At 63.6% G+C, this 13,698-nt stretch overlaps 10 protein-coding genes across 10 annotated transcripts; 6 read left to right on the plus strand and 4 right to left on the minus strand.

Annotated features, from left to right (window-relative positions):
• Positions 1–311: 311 nt before the first annotated feature.
• On the minus strand, positions 312–1,373 carry OSTLU_13974 (predicted protein; the record flags this gene model as incomplete). Its single annotated transcript, XM_001415954.1, has 1 exon — positions 312–1,373. The coding sequence occupies one exon, from the start codon at positions 1,371–1,373 to the stop codon at positions 312–314; it is 1,062 nt and encodes a 353-aa protein (XP_001415991.1).
• A 348-nt stretch (positions 1,374–1,721) lies between these two features.
• On the plus strand, positions 1,722–2,910 carry OSTLU_29190 (predicted protein). Its single transcript, XM_001415614.1, has 2 exons — positions 1,722–1,775; positions 2,126–2,910. Exons 1-2 carry the CDS (start codon positions 1,736–1,738, stop codon positions 2,485–2,487), a joined length of 402 nt encoding a protein of 133 aa, XP_001415651.1. The 5' UTR covers positions 1,722–1,735; the 3' UTR covers positions 2,488–2,910.
• Positions 2,911–3,017: 107 nt separating this feature from the next.
• OSTLU_10530 (predicted protein) lies at positions 3,018–3,326 on the plus strand (the record flags this gene model as incomplete). The annotated part of the gene is made up of 1 exon (XM_001415615.1): positions 3,018–3,326. A coding segment is annotated over one exon (309 nt), but the record flags the coding sequence as incomplete, so codon positions are not given.
• A 1,061-nt stretch (positions 3,327–4,387) lies between these two features.
• Positions 4,388–4,645, minus strand: OSTLU_39629 (predicted protein; the record flags this gene model as incomplete). Its single annotated transcript, XM_001415955.1, has 1 exon — positions 4,388–4,645. A coding segment is annotated over one exon (258 nt), but the record flags the coding sequence as incomplete, so codon positions are not given.
• A 296-nt stretch (positions 4,646–4,941) lies between these two features.
• Positions 4,942–5,727, plus strand: OSTLU_92214 (predicted protein; the record flags this gene model as incomplete). Its single annotated transcript, XM_001415616.1, has 1 exon — positions 4,942–5,727. A coding segment is annotated over one exon (786 nt), but the record flags the coding sequence as incomplete, so codon positions are not given.
• A 651-nt stretch (positions 5,728–6,378) lies between these two features.
• Positions 6,379–7,455, plus strand: OSTLU_39942 (predicted protein; the record flags this gene model as incomplete). The annotated part of the gene is made up of 1 exon (XM_001415617.1): positions 6,379–7,455. One exon carries the CDS (start codon positions 6,379–6,381, stop codon positions 7,453–7,455), a length of 1,077 nt encoding a protein of 358 aa, XP_001415654.1.
• Positions 7,456–7,554: 99 nt separating this feature from the next.
• On the minus strand, positions 7,555–8,934 carry OSTLU_29195 (predicted protein; the record flags this gene model as incomplete). Its single annotated transcript, XM_001415956.1, has 1 exon — positions 7,555–8,934. The coding sequence occupies exon 1, from the start codon at positions 8,884–8,886 to the stop codon at positions 7,555–7,557; it is 1,332 nt and encodes a 443-aa protein (XP_001415993.1). The 5' UTR covers positions 8,887–8,934.
• Positions 8,935–9,301: 367 nt separating this feature from the next.
• OSTLU_13980 (predicted protein) lies at positions 9,302–10,591 on the plus strand (the record flags this gene model as incomplete). Its single annotated transcript, XM_001415618.1, has 1 exon — positions 9,302–10,591. One exon carries the CDS (start codon positions 9,302–9,304, stop codon positions 10,589–10,591), a length of 1,290 nt encoding a protein of 429 aa, XP_001415655.1.
• A 553-nt stretch (positions 10,592–11,144) lies between these two features.
• Positions 11,145–11,351, plus strand: OSTLU_9549 (predicted protein; the record flags this gene model as incomplete). The annotated part of the gene is made up of 1 exon (XM_001415619.1): positions 11,145–11,351. A coding segment is annotated over one exon (207 nt), but the record flags the coding sequence as incomplete, so codon positions are not given.
• Positions 11,352–12,054: 703 nt separating this feature from the next.
• OSTLU_29198 (predicted protein) lies at positions 12,055–13,215 on the minus strand (the record flags this gene model as incomplete). Its single annotated transcript, XM_001415957.1, has 1 exon — positions 12,055–13,215. One exon carries the CDS (start codon positions 13,213–13,215, stop codon positions 12,055–12,057), a length of 1,161 nt encoding a protein of 386 aa, XP_001415994.1.
• Between the last annotated feature and the right edge of the window lie 483 nt (positions 13,216–13,698).

Raw genomic sequence — 13,698 nt, forward strand, 5'->3', positions numbered from 1 at the left:
TTCGCATCGAGCTCTTTGAATGCGCCCTCGAGCGAGCGTTGTTCGGAGCGATAGAGCGGACGCGTGCGTGGTCGCGACGCGGGAGACATCGCGGCGCGCGCGATGTGCTCTGTGTCACCGCGGGTCGCCGCGCGGGACGTCGCGCGCGACGTGGTGTGATGCGGTGCGCGCGCGTTCGATCGATCGACAGCTCGAGACTGAAATTTGAAATCAAACACGACGCGGCGGTCGGAAGGACGCGGTGGATCGAACGCGGACGCGGAATAAATGAACAGACGAATGTGGTATTAATAGGAATATGTCGTGAGGCGTCAACGCTTCGATGCCTTGGACGCGGCGATGACTTGGTTGACGACGCTCGCGGTGTCGCTCGGCGCCAACGATTTGGCTTTGCGAAACGCGTCTTCGGCGGCGTCCGGCTTGCCGACGGTTCGGAAAAAAACGCCTTGGGCGAGATAGCCGCGGAAATCTTCGGGATGTTCCGTGATGACGGCTTCGTACGCGATTTCCGCGTCCTTGCCGTGGCCCTTCCAGGCACTCTGTACGCGCGCCTCGAGCAGTCGTCCGTCGACTTCGTCGACCCAACCCTTCTTCGAAAACGTCTTGGCGTAATCGAGGGCGAGACCGTTTCGGCCGTCTTTACCTAAAGCGTCGAGAAACCCGCGCAAAAATGAAGGCGAAGGCGCGGTTTGCTGACCTTTGCCCAAGACGTCGGCGTCGATGATGGAGCGGAAAGCCTCGACGGCGCGTCTCGGCTGCCCATCCGCTATCCACGTCTCCGCGAGCGCGCTCACGTTTTCTTCATTCGTCGGATCGACGGCGACGAGGCGTTCTAAGTATGGCAACGCTTTCGGGTAATCATCCAGCGCGAGGAAAGACTGCGCCGCTTGCCGAAGCTTGTCCGCGTCCTCCGGCGCCGCGCTCAGCGCCTCCACGACGGCGTCCGCTTGCTTCTGCACCTCCTCCTTCACGCTGTCGCTCAATCCACCCTTCCCCTGAGGAATCGCCGCTTGAAACGTGAGATCGCTCGGAATGAACACGACGACCAGCGCGCACGCCGCCAAGAAGCTCACGACGCGAACGAGCGTTTGATTCCCGTCCTCGTCCTCGCTCGCCGTCGCCCCGCGCTCCTCGTCCATGTAATTCGCCATCGGTCCCGCCGGCTTCGCCGCGCCGCCGCCTCCGAAACTCACCTTCGCGTCCATGTCGAACGTCCCGCTCGCGCCGCTCGTCCCGCGCGCGCCCTCTCGCCTCTTCTTCGCCGCGTCCGCGCGCACCGCCTCGAGCTTTTCGTCGAAGCTCGCCCCGACCGTCGTCGTCGTCGTCTCCTCCGCGTTCGCGCGCGCGTCCGCGCGCGCCCCGACCCGCGCCATCGCCTCGTCGAACTCCCGCGTCCGTCGACCGTCGTCCTCGGCGAACTCCTGCGTGCGCGCGCGTCCCTTTCGTCCCCTTCGCGTCGTCGGCGCCTTGCCCTTTTTCCGATCGTTCCGACGCGGTTCCGGCGTCGCCGACGCCCGCGTCGTCGTCGCGCGCGCCGCGACTCGCCCCGTCATCATCGTCGCCGTCGTTCGCCGCGCGCGCGCGGCTCGCGCGTCGCGTACTCGCGCGCGCGCGCGCGGATAACGCGTTGATGATGACGTTTGCATCTCGACGCCTCACTGTTTACCCACACGAAGACACCCATGGACGTCGTTCGCGACGCCGCGCGCGCCGCACACGACGACGCGACCGCGCCATGAGCGCCAAGTTCGCGTTCAAGCAGGAGCATCCCTTCGGTGCGCGTCGACGCGCGCGATCGACCGCGCGCGCGCGCGACGCGCGCGACCGCGCGCGACCGCGCGGTGGGCACGCGCGCGACGATTTGATTCGCGACGACGACGACGCGTCGCGCGCGCGACGGCGCGCGACGCGCGACGCGACGGCGCGCGAGGGACGACGTCGATCGTTCGCGTCGCGGGACGGCGTCGCGCGTCGCGCGCGCGACGGGACGCGCGTCGCGGACGCGGACGATGGGTCTCGACCGTTGCGAGATTTAAACGCGAGACGAGACGAGACGAGAAGAGACGAGACGACGAAGGCGCGCGGACGACGAGGGACTGACGACGCGGACACGCGCGCGACGCAGATAAACGCGCGAGCGAATCGGCGCGAATTCGAGGGAAATACAACGATCGCGTGCCGGTGATCGTGGAGCGCGCGGAGAAGAGCGACGCGCCGACGCTCGATAAGAAGAAGTATCTCGTCCCGGCGGATCTCACGGTGGGACAGTTCGTGTACGTGATTCGTAAGCGCATCAAGCTCAGCGCGGAGAAGGCGATATTCATTTTCGTGAATAACGTGTTGCCGCCGACGGCGGCGCTGATGTCGGCGGTGTACGAGGAACATAAGGACGAGGACGGGTTTCTGTACGTGACGTATTCGGGGGAGAATACGTTCGGCGGCGAACGCGCGAGCGACGAAGACGACGAGGCGAGCGTCGCGCGATGATATCGCGTCGCGCGACGAAATCGCGACATTCGAAACACACTCACGATCACGCGCTCGATCGATCGATCGTTCGTTCGTTCGTTCGATCGATCGGCTCTGTACCATAGCGACGACGATTTCTGTAAATACATTCCCGCGCACCTCCGCGCCGCACACGCCGACGCCCGTCGCGCTCGATCGCGCGCTCGAACGCGATGGCGGACGCGATGATGGACGAGTTCATGAAATTCCAAGCCGAGATGGACGCGATCGGCGCGAAAGACGCCGAGGCGAGCGAAAACGCGCCGACGGACGCGCCGACGGACGCGCCCGCGCCCGCGCGCGCGGTGCCGGGACCGACGCCGCGACCGGCGCCGCGACCGATCGCCGCGCACGGACGGGCGACGATCGCGCGCACGGCCGAACGCGTGCCCGCGGGACCGACGGCGCCGCCGCCGCCGCCGCGCGCGGCGTACGCGTCGACGGCGACGACGACGCACGGAAGAGTGATCCCGGGCGTGGAGTACAAACCGATCGGTAAGGCGCTGGCGCGGAAGGCGGGGGGAGATAAGTGGGACGATTCCTCGCTGGCGGAGTGGCCGGAGGATGATCACAGGATATTCGTCGGGGATTTAGGGAACGAGTGCAACGACGAAATGCTCGCGCGAGCGTTCGCGAAATATCCGAGTTTCGCCAAGGCCAAGGTGGTGATGGATAAGATGAATCCGGGGAAGAACAAGGGGTATGGATTCGTGTCGTTTCTTGACATCGGGGATTACGCGCGGGCGATGAAGGAGATGGCGGGGAAGTTTATCGGAAACCGGCCGGTCAAGTTGCGCAAATCGACGTGGAGCGAACGCACCGACGATAAGCGTCAAGTTAAGGGTTTGGGCGGGAAGAAGCGCGGAGTCCCACTGCACAAGCGTAAGCACATTCCCATCGGGCCTTCGCTGAAATAGCTCGATTAGCGATAGCGTGTCACGATTAAGTTAGTTCGCTTTGGCGATTCACAACAACAAGTCTTCTACGGTTCTTCTAGGTCACCTTCGTCGTTCATTCGTTCGTTATCATAATCCTTAAACCTGCGCGCGCGAGAAAGCGCATGCTCGTTCCGTCAGTCATCGCGCGTGAAATCGTGGTCTCGACGTTCGTCGCAAACGTTCGCATTCGCATCAGTAAACTTGTTCCTCGTCACAGAATTTCAGTTGGAACTTGTGCATTTTGAAAACAAGAAGATTACATCTCGTGCGTCGCGCGTTGAGACATCACATCGAGTGTTCGCGCGACGTACCATGCCCTGCTGCGCGGCGAGTTGGCGGAGATACTCCACCTGCGCGCGTTGATCCGGCGGCAACACCGCGATTTGCTGGGGCGTCATCGCGAGCACTTGTCGCAACAGCGCCTGCTGTTGATCCATCGGTGGCTGCGCCACCGCCACGGGCGGCGCCGGTGGAGGTGGCACTACCGCGCGCACCGGCGGCGGCGGCGGCGGTGCCGTGCGCATTCGCGACGCCTGCTGCCCGACCAAATGCGGCGCCGGCGCCGGCGCCGGCGCCGCGGCCCCACTCGGCGGTTTCACCATCCCCAGCACCAACTGCGCCTGAAACAACGCCAGCGATAACTGCGGATTCTGTATCAACAGCGTCCTCGCCTGCGCGGGATCACTCTCCGTCATCTGTTTCATCTGCGACATGATCTCGTACATCTGCGTCGGCGTGAGATCCGCCACGCGTTTCGTCAACAAATCCATCGCCGCTCCCGTCGCCGACGTCGCGCCCTCAAACGCGTGTCGCATCCCCATCTGATTCGCGTGTTTCGCCATCGCTTGCCCGACCGGCGCGTCCGCGCGCAGCCGTCCCGGCGCCGCCGCGTTCGCGTTCGCGTTCCCGTTCCCGCCGCCCGCGCCTCCCGCGCCGCCGCCCTCTCCCTTCATCGTCTCCGCGTGATCAACGCGCAGTTGTCTCCCGTTGTACTCGCGTCCGTTCACGTTCCGCACCGCGCTCATCGCCGTGGCGTAATCATCGAATTCCACGAACCCGTATCCCTTCAGCTTCCCCGTGTCGCGATCGGCGACGAGCCTGAGCTCGCGCACCGGCCCGACCTCGCCGAACACGTCCCGCAGGCTCGTCTCCGTCGCGTCGTACGGGATGTTCCCGATGAAGACGGTGCCCTCGGGCATCGCGTCGCTTTTTGACGCCCTCGACGTCACCTCGCGACGCTCGCGTCGGCATGCGCGCGTCGTCGCGTCGCCGCGCGCGCGCGCCGACGGCGCGGCGGTTTTTCGCGCTCTTTTCGTCGCTCGCCGTCGCGGCGCGCGCGGCGCCGGACAGGGTCGGCTGCGACCGGAAGGTGTCCGGCGTCGACATCATGACGAAATCGAGGATAATGGACCGGACGCCGAGCGTCGGGTCGTTCGTGACCGCGAGCGCGCCGACGTACGGGCCGAACGATCCGATAACGATCACGCTCACCGGTTTGGCGCGCGCGGCGTTCGCGCACGCGAGCGCGGGGACGGCGACCACCATTTCTGGATTCACCGCGAAGTCGTGCGGCGGGACGGCGCAGCAGTACGCGAACTCGGGCGCTTCGGGAACGAAGACGTTCACGTGGACGGCGCCCGCGGATCTCACGAGCGTGTCGAGCGTGGATATTTCGGCCGGGTACGCCGCCGGGCAAGGCGCGGTGACGAGACAGACGATCACGCTGACTCGAGCGCCGGGGGCGGCGTGCGCGACGAACCAACGCGTGTCGAGCGGCGCGTGCGTCGCGTGTCCGGCGGGATCGACGCGCGCCGCGGGCGATCCGGTGTACGGCGGCGATACGACGTGTACGGCGACTCTGTGCGCGACGAATGAACGCGTATCGAACAACGCGTGCGTCGCGTGCGCCGGGTCGGCGACGAACGCCGCCGGCGACGACGCCACGCAATCGGATACGACGTGCGACGGCGCGGCGTGCGCGTCGAACCAACACGTCTCGTCCAGCAGCTGCACCGCGTGTCCCGCGGGCACGACGCGCGCCGCGGGCGATCCGGTGTACGGCGGCGATACGACGTGTACGGCGACCGCGTGTGGGGCGAATGAACGCGTATCGAACAACGCGTGCGTCGCGTGCGCCGCGTACACCACCAACGCCGCCGGCGACCTCGCCAACGGCGGCGACACCGCCTGCGACGCCGCCTCGGCCGCGCCGGCCGGTCCAAAATTTATCGTATTCGCCCTCTTCACCGCCCTCGCGTGCGCGTGCGCGCGCGTCGCTTGATTTCATTTCATTTCAATTCAATTCAATTTAATTTTTTTCGCCCTCTCGGTGCGGTGTGATTTACATTCTTCTTCGATTCCTTTGCCTTCATCGCGCGCCCGGCGCGACGCCGCACACGCCCGCGCGGCCGCGCGTCGCTCGACGCGAATGACGGCGAACGGCGCGCGCGATGCGCCGTCGACGACGTCCTCGACGCCGCGCGCGAAGCGGAAACGCGCGCTCGAAGGCGCACCGAACGACGACGACGACGATGATGATGTCGACGCGAACGTCCGCGCGTGGCGCGCGACGCGCGCGACGGACGACGACGACGACGAGGCGTCCGAAGAGATCTCAGCGACGGCGTTCGGCGCGGAGGACGACGAGGAGGCGCTGATCGAGGCGAGACGGAAACGACGCGCGGAGATCATGGCGAAACACGGGGCGACGAGCGCGCGCGCGGCGACGGCGAACGCGGAGACGACGACGACGACGCGCGACGCGAGCGCGACGATGGCGACGAAGACGAAGACGGTGGTGCGGACATCGGCGACGACGGTCGCGGTCGGGGATATGTTCGGAGAGGATTCGGATGAAGACGCGTTGTACTTGAATCCGACGGACGTCGGCGGCGACGCGAAGCGCGCGAAACGCGCGGGAGGGGCGGTGGATATGTCCAAAGGTTTGGCCGATAATTGGGACGATGCCGAGGGATACTACTGCGCGCGCATCGGCGAGGTGTTGGATGGGCGGTACACGATCACGGCGCACCTCGGTAAGGGGGTGTTTTCAAACGTCTTGCGCGCGGTGGACGAGTCAAAGACGGAGGGCGAGCCGAGTGAGGTGGCGATTAAAGTCATTCGGTGCAACGACTCCATGTACAAGGCGGCGCAGCTCGAGATTGACATATTACAGAAACTCAGTGGAAGTGATCCCGAGAATAAGCGACACTGCGTGCGCTTCGTGCGGCACTTTGAGTATCGCGAGCACGTGTTCATGGTGTTCGAGTCGTTGGCGATGAATCTGCGCGAGGTGATTAAAAAGTTTGGCCGTAACGTCGGCATCAACATCAAAGCCGTGCAGGCGTACGCCACTCAGTTGTTCATCGCGCTGAGACACTTGAAGAACTGCGGCGTGGTGCACGCGGACATCAAGCCCGACAATGTTCTAGTCAACGAAAGCCACAACGTATTAAAGTTGTGCGATTTCGGCAGCGCGATGTTCGACGGCGACAACGAGTTGACGCCGTATTTGGTGTCGCGATTCTATCGCGCGCCGGAGGTGATTCTTGGACTGCCGTATTCGCATCCTATGGATTTGTGGTCAGTCGGATGCTGCTTGTACGAACTGTTCACCGGTAACATCTCGTTCCCGGGTCGCTCAAACAATCACATGCTAAAGCTCATGCTCGAACTCAAAGGGCCCGTACCGAAAAAGTTGCTTCGCCGCGCTTTGTTCAAGGATAATCACTACGATCCCATGGGGATATTCTCGGTCGTCGAGGAAGATCCCGTGACGAAGAAGAGTATTCGCCGTCTCGTTCGCGACGCCAAACCGACAAAAGATTTATCGAAAATATTCACGCGCGACTCCGACATGAGCGACGGCGAGCGCAAAAAAGCGCTTCAGTTGGCCGACTTGCTCAATCAGATCTTCAATATCGATCCGGAGAAGCGCATCACGGTGCTCGACGCGCTGCAGCACCCGTTCATAGTTGAAAAAATATCATCCGCTTCCGATGGCAAATGATAAATAGCGATTAGAACAGTGTAAAAACATCGGAACGACGCCGACGTCGCTTCGAAAAGCAATGTGTGTTTGTTCGTTAAAACGCGTTCTCTAAGTTTCTCAACGTCCGCCGGGCAACCCAGACCAGGCCCCCGCCTTCTTCTTTGGTTCTTCCTTCGGCTTCGCCGCTTCCTTCGGCTTTTCCGGCTCCGGCGCCTTGATGCCTTCAGCCATGGTTTCGTCAAAGTTGAGCATGGCGCTGCCCTTGAAGATTTTGTTAAACGCGAGCGTGACCTTGAATCCACCATCCATGGTATCGGTGACGTCCTTTCTCAATCGATGGCTCAGGCAGGGGCCGATAACGCGGGCGATGTCTTCCATCGTGACTTCAGTGCGACCTTCGAAGGCGACGAGAGCCTTGGCGGCGCGAGTGACTACGATGTCCCCGCGCAAACCGTCAACGTTGACCAAGGCGCAAACGCCAGAAATCTTCAACGCAAAATCACGATCCATGGTCACCGAAGGCAAGAGTTTTTGAGCGGCGACAATCTTCGCCTTCAACGCTTCGGTTTCTTCTCTACACTCCTCCGTGTAGCCCTTCGGATCGCGCTCGTACGCCAACTTGTTCATCACCAACTCCGTACGTTGATCCATGTCGAAGATTGTTCTGATGTTCACCGCCATCCCGAAACGATCGAGAAGCTGAGGACGAAGTTCACCCTCCTCCGGGTTGCCGCTACCGATCATGATAAACTTCGCCGGGTGGGTCAACGAGATGCCTTCGCGCTCCACAGTGTTCCAACCGCCCGCGGCGGAATCGAGGACGACGTCCACGAGCGAATCGTCCAACAAGTTCACCTCATCAATGTACAGCAAACCTCTGTTCGCTTTCGCCAACAAACCGGGATCGTACGCTTTCGTACCCTCGCTCAGCGCCTTTTCGATGTCGATGGTCCCACAAATGCGATCCTCCGTCGTCCCGAGCGGCACCTCCACCATCGGCACGCGCATCTTCGCCGTCTCCAACGTCTCGCCTCTCTGAAACGCCTCCCGCACGTCCGGTCCCATGAGCTCCGGATTCGTCGGCGACGAATTAAACGGGTCATTCTTCACCACGTCGATCTCCGGCAGCAACTGCACGAGCGAGCGCACCGACACGCTCTTCGCCGTGCCGCGGTCGCCCATGATGAGCACCCCGCCGATGGCGCTATCCACCACGTTCAGCGTCAGCGCCAGCTTCAGCTCCTCCTGCGCCACGATCTTCACGAACGGGAACGACGCCGACTCGCTCTTCGCCCGCGTCACCGTCGCTCGGCGCGCATCGCTCGCGCGCGCGCGCCCACCGACCGTCGTCGCCGCCGTCGCGCGCGCCCGCGTCTTATCCGCAACCGCGCGCGTCGTTCGCGCGCGCGCGGCGCCGGGCGCGCGGCGCGGCGCGCTCGAGCACCGCATTCCGTGCGTTCGCGAGGTGCGCGCGCGTCCGTCGCGATCCGCGCGTCGCGATCGCGCGTGTGCGGCGCGCGCGCGACGCGCGATCGTCGCCGTCCGAGACGTCCGAGAAAACCAGCCCCGATCGCGATCGCGCGCGCCCGGGCGCCTGACTGTTTGCCCACACGACGACGTAGGTTTTGCGACGCCGACGCGTCCGAGACGGCCGAGACGACGCGCGGTGACGTCACAACGCGACCGCACGACGCGCGCGACGCACATGTCCGCGGCGCGCGCGCGCGCGGCGAACGCGCGAACGACGCGCGCGGCGCGCGGACGCGTCGCGGGCGCACGCGCGGGCGCGCGCGGCGAGCGCGCGGGCGCGAGACGAAGGATCGCTCGACCGGCGGGGGCGACGGCGGCGACGACGGCGTTCGACATGCGGACGTACGTCGAGCGCGATCTCACCGCGGAAGAGCGCGTGGAGGTGATGCGTCGACCGCGGGTGGACTTTACGAGCATCCTGGACACGGTGAAGCCGATCGTGGAGGCGGTGGGAACGCGCGGGGACGCGGCGGTGCGCGAGTACACGAGCAAGTTCGACGGCGTCGATTTGGAAGCGGTGACGGTGCGCGTGGATGAATTGCCCGATCCCGTGCTGGATGATGATGTGAAGAAGGCGTTTGACGTGGCGTACGACAATATCGCGGCGTTTCACGCGGCGCAGGCGAAGAGCGGGGACGTGGACGTGACGACGATGCCAGGGGTGCGCTGTCGACGCGTGTCGAGACCGATCGGAGCGGTCGGACTGTACGTCCCGGGCGGCACCGCGGTGTTACCGAGCACGGCGCTCATGCTCGCGGTGCCGGCGAAGATTGCCGGGTGCGAACGCGTCGTGCTCGCGACGCCGCCGCGCAAGGATGGTTCCATCGTTCCGGAGGTGCTGTACGTGGCGAAAAAGGCGGGGGTGACGCACATTCTCAAGGCTGGCGGCGCGCAAGCGATCGCGGCGATGGGATTCGGCACGGAAACGTGCCCGAAGGTGGATAAGCTCTTCGGTCCGGGGAATCAGTTTGTGACGGCGGCGAAGATGTCGCTGCAAAACTCAGACGCGATGGTTTCCATCGACATGCCCGCGGGCCCGAGTGAGGTGCTCGTCATCGCGGATAAAGACGCCCCCGCCGCCCACGTCGCCGCCGATCTCTTGTCTCAAGCCGAGCACGGGCCGGACAGCCAGGTGGTTTTGGTGACGTTCCCGGACGTGGATTTGAAGGCTATCACGGACGCCGTGGCGGACCAAGCGAGCAAGCTCCCGCGCGCCGAAATCACCGCCAAGGCGCTCGGCCACTCCTACGCCGTCGTCGTTGACGACATGGCGGCCGCGTGCGATTTTAGCAATCGATACGCTCCCGAGCACTTGATCGTAAACGTCGAAAATGCGGAATCATGGTTACCGCAGTTAGACAACGCCGGTTCCATCTTCCTCGGGCGCTGGACCCCAGAATCCGTGGGCGATTACGCCAGCGGCACCAACCACGTTTTACCCACCTATGGCTACTCTCGCATGTACTCCGGCGTATCCTTGGACTCTTTCGTTAAGTACATGACGGTTCAAGAGCTCACCAAGGAAGGTTTAGACGCGCTCGGTCCTCACGTCGCCAGGATGGCGGCGGTCGAAGGTTTGGACGCGCACAGATCCGCCGTGACTTTACGCTTAGGCATCGACTAGCCCACTGTTGAATTTATATTCTTTTGCCTAAATTTGCGAACGACCGTTTGTCAACCATCGCCGACCGCCGTCCTCGCGCTTTTGCGCCGCCGCGTCGCGTTTGCTCGCCGGCGCCTCCTCCCATCTTGTCGCTCAGGTCGCGCCACTCCTCCGCGCCCTCGAGCGCGTCGGACTCGCTCGAACGACGATGAACGTCGACGAGGCCGAACGATGTTGCGACATCGCGCGCGCCGCGCTCGATAACGCGTCGTCCGAGGCCGATCTTGAAAAGGCGCTGAGGTTCATCTCCAAGGCACTTAAACTCGATTCCACGAGCGCGCGCGCGAACAAGCTCCGCGCCGACGTCGAGAGCAAACGCGTGAAAGGATTTAGTGGCAGCGCGTCCGCGAGCGCGAGCGAAAACGGGCGAAACGGCGAGGCGAATGGGCGATCGGCGAGTCAGCCCGGGACGCAGCGTCGCGCGAGCGCGACGACTTCGGCGCCGAGCGGTGAAAAGAGCGCGAAGCGAGGGACGCCCGAGCAAGAGAAACTCATCGCGAATGTGAAAAAGGCCGGTGCGGATTATTATCGAGTGCTCGGGATCGAGCGCGGTGCGAGCGACGCGGACATAAAGAAGGCGTACAGAAAGTTGGCGTTGAAGCTGCACCCGGACAAGTGTCAAGCCGCGGGGGCTGAGGAGGTGTTTAAGACGGTGAGTAAAGCGTTCGCGTGCTTGAGCGATCCGAACAAACGTGCGGCGTTCGATCGATATGGGAGCGATGATCCACAGCAAGCAGGCTTCGGGCCGGGGATGCGTCGACGCGGGGGCGCGGGTGGCGCGCAAGGGTTCGGCTTCGACGACGATATCGATCCTGCGGACATTTTCAACATGTTCTTTAACGGAGGCATGCCGGGCGGTATGGGTGGGTTCGGCGGACCGGGGTTCAGAGTACACACGTTCGGGGGTGGGTTCCCGCGCCAGAGGCAGCACTCGGGCGGGGCGAGAGGTCCTCACGTGGACGATAGCGCGACCGTGATTCGCAACATACTGCATCTTCTGCCACTGTTGATTCCAATTCTGATGTGGCTATTGACGCCGGCAGAGGAGCACTTTTCCATGCATCGATCGAAAGAACATCCAGACTTGCTTCGCACGTCGCGCATGGAGTTGCCGTTTTACGTCAACAAACACATCTTTGAGCAAAAGTTCCCCAAGGGTGACCAGCAACGCTCGATGGAGCATCGAATCGAGAACGAAATCATCAATCGTTATCGTCGGCAGTGCGACTACGAGCGTCAGAGTTGGACGAGCAAGAGGCCACACTGCGAGCATTTGCGAGAGCTCCAAAAAAAGTATCCGGAGCTCAACGTGTTTTCGCCGTGGTGATGAGCGACACTACAATCCTCCTTAGGTCTTTACTAAATACACATCTTAGTAGTTGAGTTGAAGAAACGTTTACATTCGTAACAACGCGGCTAATGGGTCAAGTTGGTAGACGCGCGAGCGCGAAGAGCGTAAACAAACGCGTGAAAAGAAGCAACACTACGGACGCGAGCGCGAAGCACACGGCGAGAACCCAGTACTGAACGTGCATTCTGTGGCCAGCAAATTTGCCTTTAAATATGACGTCGTACGTACCGCTTGCGAATCCTCGCAGCGCGGCCATCGTCGCCGTGCCCGTCGTGGCGAGCACCAATCGACGGTTTTCGCGAGTCTCCGTCGCCGCCTGGAACAACTCTTTCCAAGTCCCGAAGAGCGCGGGAGAGTGAATCTCTCCGTCTGTGTGCGCATTGTGGACTCCGTTTGAGCGCGGTGGTGTCTGCGCCACCGGGGTGAAGCGCGAAGCCAGTGGACTTGTCGGCGAATCGTCTCGCTTTGACGCCGCGTACGAGCCCCCGCGAAGCATCTCATCGGGGTGCATCGCCATTTCCATCGACGCGACGACGTACGTGCGAACGCTCGTTTCCACCATAGCGTGCATCATCTCTAAGAATACCGCCTTGTTGGCTGGATTTCGAACCGCCTCAAACATATCGGCGTACATGTTATCGTCGCCCATCGTGCGCACGTACGTCGTCATCGCCGCGTCCACAAGCTCTCGACCGAAGTCTACGACTAAATTTTTGTTCTTCGACTTCTCCAAGAACGCCACCGCGCGATCCGCCGCGCTCGGACGCTCAACCGCCTCGCCGTCGCCAGCGTCGTCGAACCCGGCGATCGCTCGCAGCACCTCCGCGTTATCCTTCGCCACGCTCACCATCGCGCCGAGCAAGCTCTTGCTCGTTTCACCCACAAAGTCGCTCACCGCGCGCAACCGTTTCGGTTCGAGCAGCGCGTCGACGATGGATTCCATCAACGTATCGCTCTCCGCCGCGTCGCCGCCGCTCGAGCTCGCCCCCGCGCTCGTTCGTTTCGTCACCATCCTCGCTCCCGCGCTCGCCCCGACCGCCGCTCCGTGCGCCACCGCCGTCGCCACGCGCGCCACCGCCGCGGTCACCTCGGGCGCCTCCATCAGCGCGCACGCTCGCGCCAACGACGCCGGCGGCGCCGCGTCCCCGTCCCCGTCCACCACGTAATCCTTCACGTCCGCGCTCACCCTCTGCAGTATCTCCCCCAGCGCGACCGCCGCCGCGCAGTACGACATCGTCGCTCGCACCATTCGTTGGTACGACTCCGTCGTTCGCGCGTGTTCGTACGCTAGCGTCGTCGAAACGTTTCCATTCCGTCAGTCGATGCGCGCGTCGATTGTTCGCGCATTCGTCGCCCTCGCGCGTCGCTCGCGCGCGCGTCGCGCGCGTCGCGCGTCGCGCGCACCGTAAAATCCAAGCGCGAGCGCGCCCGCGGCGCACGCCGCCCGTCGCGCGACGCTCGGCATCGCGACGCGTCGCACACTGCGACGCGCGGCGATTCGCGACGCCTCGGCGCGCGTTTCGATGGCCTCGCGCGTCGCCGCGCGCGTCGCCGCGCGCCTGCGCGCGGCGCGCGACGGCGCCGCGTCGACGCGCGCGATCGGCGGCGCGCGCGCGATCGCGACGCGCGCGACGACGACGGGAGAGGAGGATGAAGACGCGAATGCGAATGCGAATTCGCCGCGCGTCGAGACGACGACGCTGTATCGACGCGCGCT

The sequence above is a fragment of the Ostreococcus lucimarinus genome, chromosome 1, assembly GCF_000092065.1.
Source record: "Ostreococcus lucimarinus CCE9901 chromosome 1, complete sequence".
In the NCBI taxonomy this organism is placed as follows: Eukaryota; Viridiplantae; Chlorophyta; class Mamiellophyceae; order Mamiellales; family Bathycoccaceae; genus Ostreococcus; species Ostreococcus sp. 'lucimarinus'.